This window comes from Lissotriton vulgaris, chromosome 1_1 (assembly GCF_964263255.1).
Source record: "Lissotriton vulgaris chromosome 1_1, aLisVul1.2, whole genome shotgun sequence".
In the NCBI taxonomy this organism is placed as follows: domain Eukaryota; kingdom Metazoa; phylum Chordata; class Amphibia; order Caudata; family Salamandridae; genus Lissotriton; species Lissotriton vulgaris.
The window spans coordinates 685,255,721-685,272,970 of NC_141685.1; the positions used below are offsets into that span (position 1 = coordinate 685,255,721).

At 44.3% G+C, this 17,250-nt stretch overlaps 1 protein-coding gene across 1 annotated transcript in view; it reads left to right on the forward strand.

Annotated features, from left to right (window-relative positions):
• Positions 1–3,592: 3,592 nt before the first annotated feature.
• LOC147747658 (uncharacterized) overlaps positions 3,593–17,250 on the forward strand; it is a 174,408-nt gene continuing 160,750 nt past the window's right edge. Inside the window, exon 1 of the mRNA XM_086925828.1 lies at positions 3,593–3,735. Within this exon, the coding sequence (XP_086781954.1) occupies positions 3,593–3,735 (143 nt within the window). The remainder of the gene's footprint in view (positions 3,736–17,250) is intronic.

Consider the following 17,250-nt stretch of genomic DNA (forward strand, 5'->3'; position numbering starts at 1 on the left):
ACCCACATTCTCCAAAATACATTTTTGAACATTTCAAGTCAAATGATAGATTATTTGAATTCTCGTAGGTGTACAGTGGGGTGCGTGGTACAAGCGCGAACAAAATGAGGAAATACGCTCAAAACCTTGAAATATTTTATGGCACTGCAGCGAGAGAGCATGAGTCTGTAAAGTTTTCACAGCAGTTTGAGTCGAACTTTTTCAGCAATAGGATTTTACTTCTACAACCACGACCCTGCCTCTTCTATTCCCTTTCATAGTTCACACTCCATTCACAAAACGAACTGAAACCAATTCCAAAATGAAAAGGGAAGAACGCTGGTGAAAATCGGTGCTAATTCTCGTCAATGAGAGCCTGCAACACACTCTGTGTGCCACGTGCTAAGGCAGAAGCCTTGTTTTTAGGAGTGTACTGCCCTCAAGATCTGTCATATACATTTGTATGCCTTTCTTCTGGGATGGGCACATACATATTTTGACCCCCCCCCTCTCCTTTTTAAAAGATTAACCCAAAAACGTGATAGAAATTATGTGAATATGAAAAAAAGACTATACTACTTTTTTCACAGATTTGTTAAAAATTATTCTCACCAAAACATGCGTTACAATTAGGCAATATGAAGCGGGCTGTTTGAAGGTTTGCCACCTGGAGGGAACTTTACCCCTCCAGTCCTAGCCCTAGTCCAAGTAAGCAAAACGTTAAAAACAAGCATTCACAATGCAATAGACATCGCATTACGAGAGTTTAAGCTATTGGCATTGTAAATGACAATACCTTTTATTTATGTTTTAAAAACGAAAACAAAAATAAAAGGCATTGTCATTTGCAATGTCAATGGCTCAAACTTGCGTAAATGCGAGACCTATTGCATTGCAAATGCTTGTTTCATTTTCTGCCACATTTCAGGTCCATCCCATTTTTCATTTCATTCTTTCCTAATTAAAATGTTCAGTTTGTCCAAGCAAGCGTTTATGGTTACTGATTCTTCAATTTCTGCATGTTCTTTATTGCTTATAATGTCTTTCCTTTTGACAAATGCCTTAAATCTACAGAGGATGTGCTCTTGAAAATGTAACTAGTGGCAAAAAAGAAAACCTTCGTGAGAAAATAATCAAATTGTTCTTTCCAGAGGCTCAACTTGCCCGGCTCTAATCTAGGATTTATATCTGCATTTGATCACGTGTTAGCTAGAGAAAATTAGGAAGGAGTAACTTGTCTTCTGTTTCTATCTCTAGCTCAATTGATGTATGAATACACTCCTTATTATATCCTGAAGTGGACCGATGAGGGCAGCGGAAGCAAACAAGATGTCTCAGTTTGGACTGCAAAGCCCTTCAGATCTGGTAAGAATTACGTTTTCATCAGCAAAATACAATTAAGATATTTTGTAGATGAACAAAAAGGTAGAACCTTAGAGATGCTATAACAGTAATAGGGAGAGATACCTATTAGTTTGACATTCATCTAAATACGATGAATTTAGTTTGAAGTCAATTAAGTGGGACTTATTGGCATCCACACTGATTGCCCTACAAGTCTGGAATGGCTTTTGCCTTCGAGGGTAAGTGTTGGACAGACAGATTCAGATAATCTGTCTATTGTGTATCCTCTCCTTCATCCTGGTATATACCAAGGCTGTTTGATACTATATATCCTTTCTAGGAGAAATTTTCACGAGCATAATTCAATTGGATGTGTGTTATTTGTTGAAGAGTGTGTATAAATCACGGATGAGGTATGTCCTTTAATACGACTCGCATCACTTATTTGGTGCTGCCTCAAAGCAAAATCAATGTTGGGCTTTACAAAGCCATTCAAATCCCGTTTCCATGGCCTTGTACCAAAAAAGGCAAGCAAGGAAGTGCTGTGTGTTACATGGGTGGTCCTACCGTTCCCATTTAACCACCCATGTCTTTTGATGCGTACCGATATTTACAAAACGTGTAACACGGGTTTGCACCAAAATGGCGCAACTTTGTATTTCATGAATTTACTCACAAATAAATGCCAGGCCAGATTACACATACGAGGATGCAGTATGAGTACTTATGCAGAGTATATTCTCCTTACAACAGGTATGGTGTTATATACCAAGGGCATTTTCCCCAATGCTTGTAGGGCCTCAAATGCCCAATATAAAAGTAGATTATAACGTCCAGTGTTGCCTGCACACACGTGCTCAACAATAGCCAGAACAGCCTACTACAGTGCAGGGGCATCATCAAATAATTGCGACAACCCTGCTAGTGGTGATATATACTCAGTTCCCTGTAAAAACGACCTAAATGCTGCGTAGACCTCCAAGAGCCAAAGCAGCCTTCAGCAGTAAGTACATGGTCGTAACCTGAAGCAGCCTACTCCAAAGTAGATATGGCAAAAATTCATAAATGCCTCCTTCCGCCATTGCATGTCTAGCTGCAAATGCCAAGGACAGCCTTGCCGTGCACAGGTAAGGCCACACATGCACAGTGCAGCTATGTGCAGCTAGGGACAGCTCTGGCAGCCTTGACCTTAAACACATAATCATTCCTCTGCCTCTGTAGACATTGGTTGAATCAAATTGCACCACTTATTCCAAGGCAGGTACGATTTGGTATGCCCAGCTATACATTGCACGCAGAGGAAATACCCCAAGGGAGGTACTGCCTCAAATGTCAAATATAGTTATTTCAGTACTTAACTTTTGCCTAAAATGCCAATGCTTACTCCCTCAAAGAGGGCAAGCCTCAAATGTCTTCTGCAGTCTCTGATGATTGATGTGTTGGTTTAAATGTTCAGTATTGAAAAATGTGCATGGTGTGTCCCTGAAAATTGGGCTTTATTAAAGCCTTATAGCCAGCTGTAGCCGGCTATACCGGCTATTAAAGGCCCGAGCGTCTCTACATATGGAGGTTCGCCATAATAGTGGGACCGCTGACCTAATACACTAGGGATCCATAACCAGGGCTAACCTTCGAAAGTATGCAGACCAGACGTCAATAGCCCGAGTCTTAAACCACTTCAATGGAATAATATGTGACTCTTTCTGGAAGAATAAATGTTGCAGGCATAAGTGTTGTATTCAGTTGGCGATAATATGATGTTTACCTTGCAACACAAACTAGCGGAAGTGATCCAAGGAAGGCATAGAAATTTCACTCAGTCTGAAAATCCTATCAGTGTTAAAGAGTGAAATCCAAAATCTCAGTAAATTGTATATTTTTTTGTGCCGTGTCTCACCTATAAGTATTCACTACTGCTATACACATTTCTTCCTAGTCATATCGGTCTAGATAGGGCTCATTTACTGACATGTGAGGACCTTATTTAGAGTATGAATGATGCCAGATTCCTTCAAAAGGTAAAGGATATCCTTTCCACCATACCACAGGTGTTATAGATTATAAAACACTTGTAACACGACAAATGGGCCATCTGCCACATTGTGACAGAGTACCCTTTCAGCCATACTGTAAGTTAAGGTCCTTAGACAGACTTTTAATTGATCCCCAAGAACCTGTTTTTGTTTAGATTGAGGTACCTAAAAAGTTATCCATCCCTTTGATTCATAGTATAAATTTAGAGTAAAGTGACCCCTCAGTCTGCGATTGCATGGACTTCACCTTCTGTGGTCTCTTCCTAGGATTCTTTCCTGTTGGTGATACTGCTGTACTTGGTTTCTCAAAACCCAAAAGCAGAGCTATTATCGTGCAGGATAATGGAAAAGCCTTTGTTCAACCACCTCTGGATTTCAAGTAAGTGATTTTTTCATGTAAATGAAAGACAACTAACAACATTGGCTGCTGAAGTAATTCTAAAACACTCTGATGGAACATAGATGTAATCTGAAATGCAAAGTCTAATATACTGAGCATTATCTGAAGGAAGTACATAGTGATCTCTGCCAAGTGTTTTTAGGTCTATCTAGAGACAGCTTTAGATATTCTCAGAGCTCATGCGATTTGCTGAAAAAATACCTAAATAGGCACCCTTCAGCCATTTCTTGTGGCGGCATTTACATTTTTTATTAGCCTAACTTATTTCTTTCACACTGTCATGCCATTGGCTATTAGCTGTACCAGTCATCCTATGGAGTCCTTCCAAAGCAGCGGCCCCTTCTGCAGGGCCATCCACAAACCTTTTGCCTTCACCCTTCTGTTTTCTGAACTTGCATTTGTTGGCATTAGGAATCTGCTCACCTTGCCACTGCTAATCAGTGCTAAAGAACTCTCCCCTAAAACTTGATGAAATTGACTTACACCCATTGGCTTATACGTCCCTTTTGAAGTGGTACTACATGTACTGTGGGCCTGTAAATTGAATGCTATGTGGGCCTGCAGCACTGATTGTGCCACCCAATTAAGGAGCCCTTTAAACATGCCTCAGGTCTGCCATTGCAGCCTGTGTCTACAGTTCCAAACTGCCATTTGGTTAAGATAGCAGGATACAAGGCCCAACACACTTTTCCTGTTGTTGAGATGTCCTAGGTTTTGTGCAGGTGGAGCACTTCAATGGGGTCTGGACCTTCTGTTCCTCAGTTTAAATATAATGGGGAAAAGAATTAGGAGTTCCCCCCTCCCATTCCCATTTAACCAAAATGCATTCCTTTTGTTGTTTTCCTTTATTTTTTTATAGTTACCACAACCTGCGTACCAGCCACAGGTGGGTATTTGACCCAGGACTAAATGTAACAGACCAGGATGATATCCTAAAGATGAGACTTGAACAGGAATAAATCATATCAATGAGCTCTGAGAAAGCCCAAGGCTCAATAGCCGCATAGTGCGAAACACGTGTGCGCTGTTTGTACATCCAGTGTCCGCTGTTTGTACATCAAGTGGTACATTTAATCTCTGTCAGAATATTGAACTATCTATAAAAAAAGGAACACATGAAAAACACTGAAAGGAATGCACTTTGATTTATTGTGAACGGGGGTACACTCCTTATTCTTTTTACCTATACTGGCATTTTAACCTGGTAAAATAAAACACTTGCCAGGTCCAAACCTTCTTTTTTAGAGCACAGAATTCAACCCAAGTGTAAGCCTTGAACAGCCCAGAGGGCAACATGCAGTGAATTTAAAAGGTAGGACATGTACTTTAAGTTTTACAGGCTTTGGAAGTGAAAAACTCCTAAATTAATTTTTCACTACTGCAAAGCCTTAATTCCCGTAGGATAACATTGAAGTTAACTCATTACATTTCATAAGTGTAATGCTCAAATGAGAATAGGTAACCATTTCATGTTTGGTGTCTTTGGAACTGCATTAACTAAGCTAATAAGCTGTAACTTCCAATTGGGATTAGGTGGACAGGTTAAGTTTGGTGTCCAAGACATTTTAATTAAAAGCCCTCTGTAATGGTAAAGGTGGATTTCAATCACAATTCTGAAAATTGCACTTTTAGAAAGTTGGCATTTTCTTGGACTAACCATTTGGTGCCTGAAGCCTGATCCTGGGTAACATGACTAGGTGCAGTTGGCAGTTGGCCTTTGTGTATTGTTCCTAGTCAGTGAGTGAAAGGGAAAATAGCTGCTGGCAGGATGTGCATGGACCACTCTAAGCTAACGAGGTGGAGGAGCTGTCATCTACCACAATTACACATCACAAAGGTCCTGCCTGAGCACTCACACAAAGGATTTGTCACTAGTATTTGGTGACCCCAGACAAGCGAGGGCCAGGACTGGGAGGAAGGGGATGCTTGACAACTCTAGAGGGTGGAAACCTCTAGAGGTTTTCTCCACTTCAAAGTGGGCACCAGGTATAAATATCAGAACCTTAGACCGAACTCTTCAGTATACTATGAACTCTGCCAGGAAGAAGGACTGCTGTGCTGGTGAAAAGAGACTTCCCCTCTGCTGGACTGCAGCCCAGAATGACTGTTGCCCCACTGTGCTGACCTGCTGCCCTTTTGCCTGGGCGAGAAGGACTGGACCTCCATCTTTAAACTTAGGACCCCAGAGTGACTGAAAGGGGTTTGTGACTGGTATCCTGATCAGAAACCTCAAAGACAGAAAAGGCTTCCAACTACCTTCAACCCAGCACCTGGACTCTGCCATCTGTAAGCCCTGCCCTCCAAAGTGGAGCCACCCCAATCCTGGTCCCTTGGAAGTGTGCCTGAAGGTGCTCTGCCAGCACATCTGTGAATTCAGCAGAACCGATGCATCTCCTCTGTGTTGCAGCGCATCTCCCGCAGAACAGACACAGTGCATCTGCTACTCAATGCACTACCCTCAGAACTGACAAATCACCTCTGCTGCGTGGACTTCCCAGATGCAAGGCCTTTGCATCACCCATCGCACCCCATCGGAACCACTGCTACGAAATGCATCTCCAGCAATGAAATCAACTTGCCCAAAGCAGCTGATCGCAACCATCGCTGTGCAAATCATCTCCATGCAAGGACATTGCATCACATTTTGCAGATCCCTGAAACCGCCACTCTGCGATGAATCTCCTTACCCATACCCTGCATTGCTTCTGCTGCATGACGCATGCTTGGTGCTGGACTACGCATCTCTTTACAGCCACGATTAAAGTACTGTGTTCAGCAGACCTTAGTGGGTCCCTGTAGCTAACCAGCACTCCATCACAGTCAGCCTGAAAGTGTGACTTTGCCCGGCCCGACGCGACCAGAAAACCACAGTTAACACTTGTCCTTTTTGGTACTATTTTCAATGAAATGTTTAAAAAACTGTATATCTCTGATTCTACTGATTGGAATTGTGTTATTTTAGTCTTGATGTATGTATTAAAATGTATTTTATTTTTCTAAATTAGTATGGGAATTGTCTTGTGCTTTGGCTTCATTTTATTAATGTTTGAAGAGTTGCAGAAATACTTCACACTCTGTCTTCAAGCCTGACTGCTCTGTGCCAAGTCACTAGAGGGTTGAACACAGGTTAATTTGGGGTTTGCTGGTGACTTCAACCTGACAAGGATTCTACTTGCCGCTTGAGTCAGGTTTCACCTCCTCAACTAGTAGCCGCTCCCATCCTTCACCTTCTAATGCCTCCCAACTTTGATATCATTAGGTTGGACAGAACCAGTGGTCACGGGGAGGCATTAGATGCTTATATCGTAGTAATCTACTAGTGAAAGTCATTCATGCCTACCTCACGCCCTCTTGTGAATACCTATGCATTGAAGTGACTGGGGGCAACAATCACTCTTGCAAACTGCACATGTTCTACCACGCCCCTCGCGACAACCTTCCCTTCAGAGAACAGATCATGGATGTTATTTCAGCCAATGTGGATTTCCAGGGCACTCAGATCTTCCTGGGTGATTTCAACCTCCACTGGAATGATGTAAACTATGTGCTAGTCAATAGCCTTTAATCCTTCCTACTTGACCTTAACCTTATCCAAATATGTGACAGCCCTACAAATATCAAAGGAGCCATGTTAGATCTTGTCATTGGTAAGCCCAAATCCTTCAGCCTGGAGGCGATCCTCCCTTGCGAACTAGATTGACCACTATTGCATCACCTTCCTCGTCCTTGAATCAGTAAGAGCAAGCAGATCCCAACCTAAGAACGCAAAAGAGTTAAAAAGATGTTTACAGAACATCAACTCGCAAGACCTGATGGAGATTTGTGATAATATTTTGCCCCCCATTTGAACATGTATGATGTCCATGACCTGACGGCCCAGTATAACCATGCAATTCTTAATGTACTTGGCTCAGTGGCACCACTTCAGCTTAAAAGAGTGTCTGCTAAGCTCTCCAAACCATGGTTCAATGATAGTATTAATGCCGAAAAAAGGAATTTAAGACTTGCAGAAAGGAAGTGGCTATCATCTTTGTCACCTGAGATCCTTGCCAAGCATATACAACAAATGCATCAGATGCTCGAAGGCTACCTTCTTCATAACTCAACTAGATCAAGCAAATAAAGTTCGAAAAAACTGTTCATCATCAAGTCCCAATCTAAAAATCACCCTAACCTCTCGGTCCCCGGTCATGGGACACTGCCTAACTGTGAAGAATATGCTGTTTTCGTCATGGAGAAGACTATTAAGATCGAGTCTAAACTATGCTCGCCCCATGATCACATCTTGAGTGGGCCGCTGATCACCATTTGCTCCTCAGAGTCAAATATCACTGAATCCTCACAGCCCTGCCGCCTCAAAAACAAAGCATCCTTTAGTCTGTTCCAAACCGTGGATGAATACACTATACACAAAATGCTGTTGACCTTGAACCCTTCCAATCACTACAACAACCCCCTGCTATTGAACCTGTTCCCGGAAGTGAAATCCGCCTTACTAACACTCTAGATGACAGTCGCCAATGCTTTACTTAAGCAAGGGGCTACTTAAAGCAGGTCAAGTTACCCCGACCTTAAAGAAACGACTCCCACGGACCTTTTCCATCACATTGACTATTGACCAGGTCATAGTACAGAGTCGGTGCTAATGCACATCGTGGATGATGCGCTTAGAATGCTGGATCACAATGAGTCGTGCTTACTGATCCTTCTGGACCTTTGTCAGCATTTGATACTCTCAAACATGCTCATCTACTTGACCTCCTAGAGCACAGGATGGGGCTGTCCGGGCCGGTATTAAGCTGGTTCTCTTCCTTCCGTCAGAACAGATCCCAAAGCTTCAAGGTGAACCAATCCTTGTCCCACCCTGCACCAGTCACCTGGGGGGTGTCACAAGGGTCAATATAGTTCCTTCACATTCTTTAACCTGTTTATGGAGCCTCTGACAGAAATCCTAAAATCACCCAGCATTGGCTATCATATGTATCTATACCTGAAGATCACCCCCCCCGAAAACATCCAGTCCCTCAATTCACTACAGCTGGAAACACAGAGCTGGCTGAAATGCAATCACCTGAAGCTAAATGCTCTTAAAACGGAATTCCTACTGATCTCACCCCACAAACAATCCCTCATCATGGAACAATGGTAAAATCAGCTGTCTGCCCTTAACTGCAGACCGCACCTTGTAGACTGGGCATCATCTCTGGGCATAATTCTAGACACAATCTTGAACAAGTAGAAGCACATCAGTTCCCTCACCAAAGGAGCAAACTTCCAACTCAGCTTACTTAGGCAGCTCAAACCCTTCCTCCCTGCTCATGGCCTAAAGGTTGCAGTTCAAGCATTAGTGATCTCAAAGCTGGACTATGATAGTGCAACACACTGTGGCTTGCTCGGAGTGAGGATAGCTCCTCTTAGGGCTACCCTCAACTCCTCTTCAAGGCTCTTAACTGGCACAAAAAATACCACCACATCTCCCCGGACTTGCGGGAAATAATTTGGCTGCCATATGAAGCTCGGATACAGCTAAAAATTGTATGCATGGCTCACAAAGCCATCCACTCCAAGACGCTGTTGTACCTTGTGCAGAAACTGGAACTCTCCTGTTTTTCCAGAGCCTCCAAAAGCACCAGCTCCCTTTTGCTTAAACCTCAAAAAATCAACAAAAAAAGACATATAACTGAGCCTTCCCAGGGATTGCTCCGAGGATCTGGAACTCCCTTCCCGCTGAGGTCAGGGTGAACCTGTCTACTGTCTTCTTCAAAAAAGAAGTTAAAGGGCTACTGATGAAGACATTTCTGCCTTAGCCGGGCCCCTTCCTCTGATTCTGGGTCCGTACCCGTTGACTCTTGCCCAGCAACCTTGTTCATGAGTCAGTCGGACAATTCTAGACTGTGATCTTTTTGCTCCCTCTGTTGTTTAGGATGTGTTTTGCTGTGTCTTCACGAGAATGCTGGACAATTTTGACTTTGAATTTGTTGTTTTGGTTATTCTGTTTTGTATGCTTATTACATTGTGATGCATAATCTGTAAAGTGCTCTGATACCCTTGGTGGTCATGTTCACGCTATATAAAACTTTAAAAATAAAATAAAATAAATAAATAAAATAGTATCCCAATTTCCTTACACTTATGCATCAGAAATAAGGCGCATTTTCTCACGGCATGGAGACAGCTATCCTGGAAAGCAGGGAGCTTGAAGCAGGATGCTCCATCACATGCTTCCATTCTGCAACCTGTGGTGTCATGCAATTAGCTCACCCCTCCTGACATAGCCCACTAGTAGGGAAGATGGTCAGGAGCGGTGCGTCCATTGGGGAACTGGGGCGTTGGCCCACCTGGCCACATGGCCCTAAGTCGCAATGCACGCAAGCAAAATAGCAAACTTTACTCGTGAATCACTCCACTCAGGCAGGCATTTAATCGGGGCTGAAGGGGGTGCGGGCGGGGCTGGCTGCGCCAGCAAGGAGGGTGACTGACAGCAGCGCTTACTAAAGCGCAGCTGCACTAGTCTGCATGCTCCATTTTGGGCTGGTCATTTTAATGACCAGCCCGAACATGCGTACTACAGCCACCTCCTAAGAACCAAGAGAGCGAAGGGGAGTCGGGAACCGAGAGGCCAAGGGTTGCTTCATGCAGCAACACCCGGCCTCTAATGGGCGGGGCGTCTCCATGCCCTAGCCAATCCTGGCGCTGCTAATGCCTGAGACACCACGCAGCCTGAGGGGCCAGGGCTGTTGTTCAGAAGGCGCAGGACCGACCCAGGACAGAGCAGAACAGAAGGCGCCAAGCAGCCCCCATCGCATGACCCCGGCCCAGAAACAGAGGTGGCGCAGACCAGGTATGTTGTGTTTTTTAAATGTAAACTTCCCAAGGCGACCCCCACCCGACTCCTCATTCCCCGAGTATTGCAAGCCACGACTGGCTACAGGGCTGTGCAAATTACATCGGATGTGCAAAATCATTTAACATTTAAGCGCCTAATGTCTGTGGCTAATTAAGTCCTTATCGTCGGGTCAGTGTAAAAAGCCTGATGTGGAGGGAAGACAGACCAGCTACTTTTACTTTCAAGCCACTGCATTCATATCGACAATGTCTGAGGGCACAAGTTCAGATCCTTCCATGCCAAAATACAGCAGCTTTAATAACTGCGAGTTTCCCTGGAAACTGGGATTAAGACCCCTCTAGCCTTAGGTATGGGTCTTGCGTTACCTGCCACTTTTATGGAATTAATACTGTGTTCCAGTTCGTCATAATTGGAAACAGGCCTGAAACTTCACCTGGCCACAAACAGAAAGTTCACAAAGCCATGAAAGTTCCTGGGCTGCGTTCAATTAATTTGGTACGCTTTTACAATGCAGGCATTTTACATAATTACATCGCATACTAACTAAACAAGCCCATTTCTTTATAATCCAATATGTGTATGCCGGTGGCAAAAGAGCCGCACATCAAAATTAAAAGCTATTTTTACTTAGAAAAGCACAGAACCAACGCAGATGAAGTATAGAATAACATTGTAGTGTTCATCATTTAGATGAACTATTGGGTGGCTTGAGCTGTGTCTGTACATACAAACATGTAATGCAAAGGTAATATGTCTAGAAGTGTTGACTTGTGAAGAGTGAGCAGTGAGTGACAGCTGCTGGAGGGAGGGCCTCTGTGTGCGTTGATCTTCAAAGGCTGCTTCTCTCTGATTACTGTACAGGTTATAGCGCAGCTCTTTTCTGCAGCATTACTATGGCCAATGACTTCCAGAGAGGTCAGTCGCCTGCCTCGGATCCTCCTGCAGAAGAAAAGATGGTCAAGTTACTGGTGCCCTAAATGGCATTCCACAAAAACATCCAATCTTTAACTAATACCTTAATAAAAGTACTCAGTTACAGGGAGCCCCCGCTGAAAGGAATCCAGGTCTGTGACCAGCCGCTCCAGTCCAGGTGTGTGCTTCGCCTTCTGGGACTTGTAGGCTTATTCATCCAGATACGAAGCATCGCTGCTGAGCTTGACATGAAATCACAGCCAAGCCTGCTGTAAAGTGTCTAGGAGGGGCCTTCGAGGACTGTACGTGGTAGAAATGAGAGGGACTGAGGGAGAAATAAGGGATTGAGAGATTGAGAAAGAGGAAAATAATGTCCAGGCATGTGAGTAAGAAATAGAGCGAGGAAGAGAAATAATGCGTCAGAAAGAAAAAATGAGGAAAGGGGTGAGGGAACGAGGGAACGAGTGAGTGTCAGGTAGGGGGAGAATGACTGCTAGAGTGAAAAAGAAACACCACTGTGGTGAAAGAAGGAGGGGCCGGTAAGGCAGCAGGTATACAGGGTGTTCAGGAAACACTTGACGTGGCCGTGCTGCTTGTGTGTCAGTGGCCCATCCCTCATAAGAGGAGGTTCAGGAGTGCCGAGGCTGTGGTGAGAGAAGACAGCTGCACTGCCTCATGGTCAGATTTAAACACAAGGAGATGCTTTCATTGCATTCCTGACCCTGCATCTTGTGCATGTGGGCTTTATGAACATGGGTTAGTTAGCTTTGGTCATTATGCTGGCCATGTAACTGCTTAATGGCTGTCTCGCTGCCTGGGACAACTTCTGACCTTCTCACTGTCTATGCATAGGGTAGGAGGCTGCATTTCATCATGATACTATCACCACATCATTAGTGATCTTCTGACAATCTGTGACGGAGTAGGAGGTAGAATGTCGGCACTGTAGTGTCACCACTTCACTGGTGACCTTCTGACTGTCTATGCACGGGGTAGAGGTTTTATTTCATTGTGATACTATCACCACATCACTAGTGAAATGCTGACAGTCATGGTAGGAGGTTGTATTTCGGCTGGGACTGTACTGTCACCCCTTGTCTAGTGTCTTTGTGTCCATGCACGGGGTAGGAGGTTGTATTTCCACATGGTATTAACACCACATTACTAGTGAACTTCAATGTCTGCACAGGGCAAGAGGTTGTATTGATGCATGGTAGTCACCAATTCACTAGTGACCTTCTGCCTGTATATCATCATGATGTCATCACCAAGTCACTAGTGAACGTCTGACTATCTATGACGGGGTAGGAGGTTGTATTTAGGCACTGTACTGTTCCCATATCACTAGGGACCTTCTAACTCTCTGAGCACAGGGTAGGAGGTTGCATTTCATCATGGTACTATCACTGCATCACTAGTGAACTTCTGACTGTCTATGCACAAAGGTATGAGCTTGCATTTCATTGTGGTATTGTCATCACTTAACTAGTCACCTTCTGACTGTCGATGCATTGGGTAGGAGGTTGCATTTCGACACTATACTGTTACCACTTCACTCCTAACCTTTTGAATCTGTCTATGCACATCTGTCTTTGCATAGATTAGGAGGTTGTAGTTTGCCACAGTACTGTCACCTCTTCACTAGTGACCTTCTGACTGTCTATGCACAAAGGTATGAGCTTGCATTTCATTGTGGTATTGTCATCACTTAACTAGTCACCTTCTGACTGTCGATGTATTGGGTAGGAGGTTGCATTTCGACACTATACTGTTACCACTTCACTCCTAACCTTTTGAATCTGTCTATGCACATCTGTCTTTGCATAGATTAGGAGGTTGTAGTTTGCCACAGTACTGTCACCTCTTCACTAGTGACCTTCTGACTGTCTATGCACAAAGGTATGAGCTTGCATTTCATTGTGGTATTGTCATCACTTAACTAGTCACCTTCTGACTGTCGATGTATTGGGTAGGAGGTTGCATTTCGACACTATACTGTTACCACTTCACTCCTAACCTTTTGAATCTGTCTATGCACATCTGTCTTTGCATAGATTAGGAGGTTGTAGTTTGCCACAGTACTGTCACCTCTTCACTAGTGACCTTCAGACTGTTTATGCTTGGGTAAGGACGTTGTATTTCGGCACAGTAGCGTCACCACTTCACTAGCGACCTTCTGACTTTCCGTGCACAGGCTGCAAGGCTGTATTTCAGCACAGTACTGTCGCCACTTTACTAGCGACCTTCTAGCTGTCCATGTATGTACAGGCTTGTTGGACCCGGGGTTACCGGTCCACCTGGGGTAGCCTGGCTCAAACGGTAAGGCCTATCTCTTAAGCTGACTGATGTACTTGCGTCACACTCACACAGTAATCCAGCGTACGTCCACCCAAAAATGACACTACACCGTATTTATAAAAGTTAGAAAAGCTTTATCTTTCCTTCAGTTAGTTTAGCAGTTGCACGCAATTTATTAAATCATAATTTAGACCTTTCTCCTGATAACCTGCACGTGTAAACACATGTTGAAGCATAGGAACACATTTCATGAGCGATTCTTCTTTTTAGAGTATCATGAAGTAGATTAGATGTAAACATAAATTCATTACATTTCCCATCAGAAAGAGAATAAGTTCTAGTAGTAATTCTGCAGCACTGGTGCCTTGATAAAGGAATCAATCAGCTGAATGCCTAGTATGCTGTCTGCAGGTCAAAACAGTAAATCATTTTTACATTGCATCCATTTTACATTCGTTTAAGGTCATAGTTCAGATTCTCAATACATACAGGCATTGACTGCTGGAGAAAATTACCCACTTAATGAACGGAGGTCTTGAATTAAATTAATAACTTGGGGGGGGGGCTTATTTCATCAATGAATCCTGGCTTCACTTTTATCTCAGCACAACATTCTGTTCCCCTCGATTGTCTTGCTAAGTACCAGACTCAGATTAGCCCAAGTCTTGCTGGTGTGGTTCCTGAGTTATTAGTTCTATCAGCCAATAACTTCCCCCGGTAGCTTGGTTCGGCTAGTTTAACTCCCTGGGCTCTTCTCACACTCTTCCTGTCTGTGCTGAAAGGGCCGATTACATCACGACTCGACAGGGGTCTTTTGAAGACTGCCTGGCCTCCCACTAGCCCACTTCCCAGCTTACTTGACACCTGAAGCGGAAACAGAAGGCCCCGGTGATTTAGGCAGTCGGTGATATAAAGCCTTCACTTCCGACGCCTTCCTCAACAAAGGAGTGCCCTTAGCGGCTGGCTCACAGAGAGGAATTTACACTAACTTCTATTAGTATGCCCTGCTCATTGCGTCCCTCCCTTCCGCTTAACAATGAGGAAGGAACCTCCCCTGGTTCTGGCCTCTTGTGAGTCCGTTCTGCCTCCCTGCGCTCTTTCCTGTCAGCGCTGGGCGGGACTTCACTCGATCTCGCTCCCGACCTCCTCACTCGTTCTCCCTCCCGCGCCGATCCACCTCAGCGGGATAGGAGCTCCGGTGGCTGGCAGCTTCTTCTCCACTTCTCCTACGCTCGCCAGACCGGGAACCAGGGTCCCAGCGGATCCAGCACCCGGGCAAAACCAACTCCACCACAGGGGCTCCAAGCAGGCCTGCGGCAGCAAGTTCAGGTACACGCGGGTCAAGCCAGGGTCTGTGGCAGTCTCGGGACCTGCTCTGGAGGGCAAATTCTGGGGGGTTCTATCAGAGTAATAAGGATTCCGGAAATCCGAAGACTCCTGGGGCGATTCAGCGAGGACAAGGGGTTAATGAAAGTAGACCCAGTCCCCTACAGGAGGACGTTGATCTCACCTCCCCTCCTGCCGGCTTGTATGCCCTTACACCCCAGAACCAGTCCAAGATTTCTCTCACAGGGGCGATAAAGGGAGAGAGATGCGATTTTCCCAAGTTGAGGACAGCAGGGCTAGGTCAACGCACAGGGGATAGCGTCAACAGTGAGGGGTAGCAGCCCCAGAGGACAGTCAAACCCTCCTACAGTGCACTAACCTCCCTGCCCAACAGCCTAAACTCCTAACTGGACTCTCTCTCTGAACACACTCCAAAATGGCCGCCCAACATTCCACCTTTTATAACCTGGGCCCAGAGTGTCCAGTGTGGTCCAGAAGGTTCCGGAACCCCTCATGTCCCTCTATGGCACCAAGCAATGAGGTAAAACTTGACAGTTGGCAGGCCACCATTTTGTCAGGATCTCCTATTCTTCCACTATTTTAGAGAAGCACCTACGCTTCATGATAAATTAGTCATCATGGAGCGTCCAGAGACCTAAGGTCAAAACCCAAAAATTACAGTGAACACAAAAGTATAAAGAAAGAGGAGGCAAAAAGGGGAGAAAAATTAGAGAGGACCACCTATAGGGCTGACAGGTCTAACAAGGCTGTATTTCAACACAGTTCTATCACCACTTCACTAGCGACCTTCTAGCTGTCCATGTATCTACAGGCTGTATTTTGTTATGGTATTGTCAAAGTCTAGCTGTTGTGACATCTAAAGAAACTGATGCAAAATCCAGTCCAGTGACATGAAATGATACAGTTTGTTGAACTACCTGTACATATTCAACAGACCCCATCAAAACTGCTATTCACTGAAAAATAGCCCTGTATTACATGGAAGCCCAGCAACACTATTTTATTAACACATTTATTATTTTTGTATGTATGTATGAGGGTATTTATAAAGAACAAACCTAATCAGGCACAACTGAGCACTGTACAACTAGTAAAGTTAGTGAGAACTATTAGGATTTTTATATGTTTTTTTCAGGAGTGTGTATTTTAGAAGGGTAGGGAGGGTATTGATGTAAGTGGCTGGGTTGGTGATGTTGGTTGAGATCTTAGTTTGTCCTATAACTTGGGCATACAGAAATACTTGAAGGGTCCGATGGTTTCTATTTCTGTCTTGGCATGACCTTGGTGTGTTGTTTGGGCTTGATGTAAAGTGAAGTGGCAGCGTGGCAACATGCCCCAAGAATATGTGACCTTGCATTGACTGATGAAGTCGAGAAGGACATGGTTGAAGATGTCTCCCTGCAGATTTCTCCAATAAAAATAGTTTTGTTAAAGGTTATTAAAGAGCATAATGGAATACTCTTTACAAGTGTTAACTGATGTCTTTTCAGCTGGTGGCCGATTGCAGTGTTCAGGTGTTAAACTTGTACTAGTGAGGTGCAATTTTGTCCTGCCCATATTTCTAGGTGCAGATATGACAATCCAAATACAAACTGCTGGTCTCCCCCGTTAGTACAAGGAGAGCATATTTTTTCAAAGTTAATGCTGCATGCAGTGCAAGACACTGGGCAAGCATACATTTTAAAGGGCTAAAGTTGTCATGCAGAACTATTTACAAATTACAGTAACTGTTGAACAAATTACTGCAAGAAGATACAGGGCAGTTTTTTATGTGTTTAATATTTCAAGACTATACGTTCCAACTGCTTAATAAGCCTTGCTTTGTCGCTGCATTCATTTGCTTTAAAATGCACCATTTGCCAATCTTTTTTAGGTCTCGCCTAGACGAAAGCAAAAGCGAAGCTTTTGCTGTCTATGCGAGACAACTTATGTTGCCGCTTTTCTGGGAATATTGTGGACATCAGACTGTGACGAGCCTGTCCTCCTGGAGATTGCAGCTCGTGAGCGCGCACGTTGCGTCACCCTGCCTGATATTCGCATTCACACAAAGGCTCCCGCACGCATGCGCACATACACACACTGCATACACA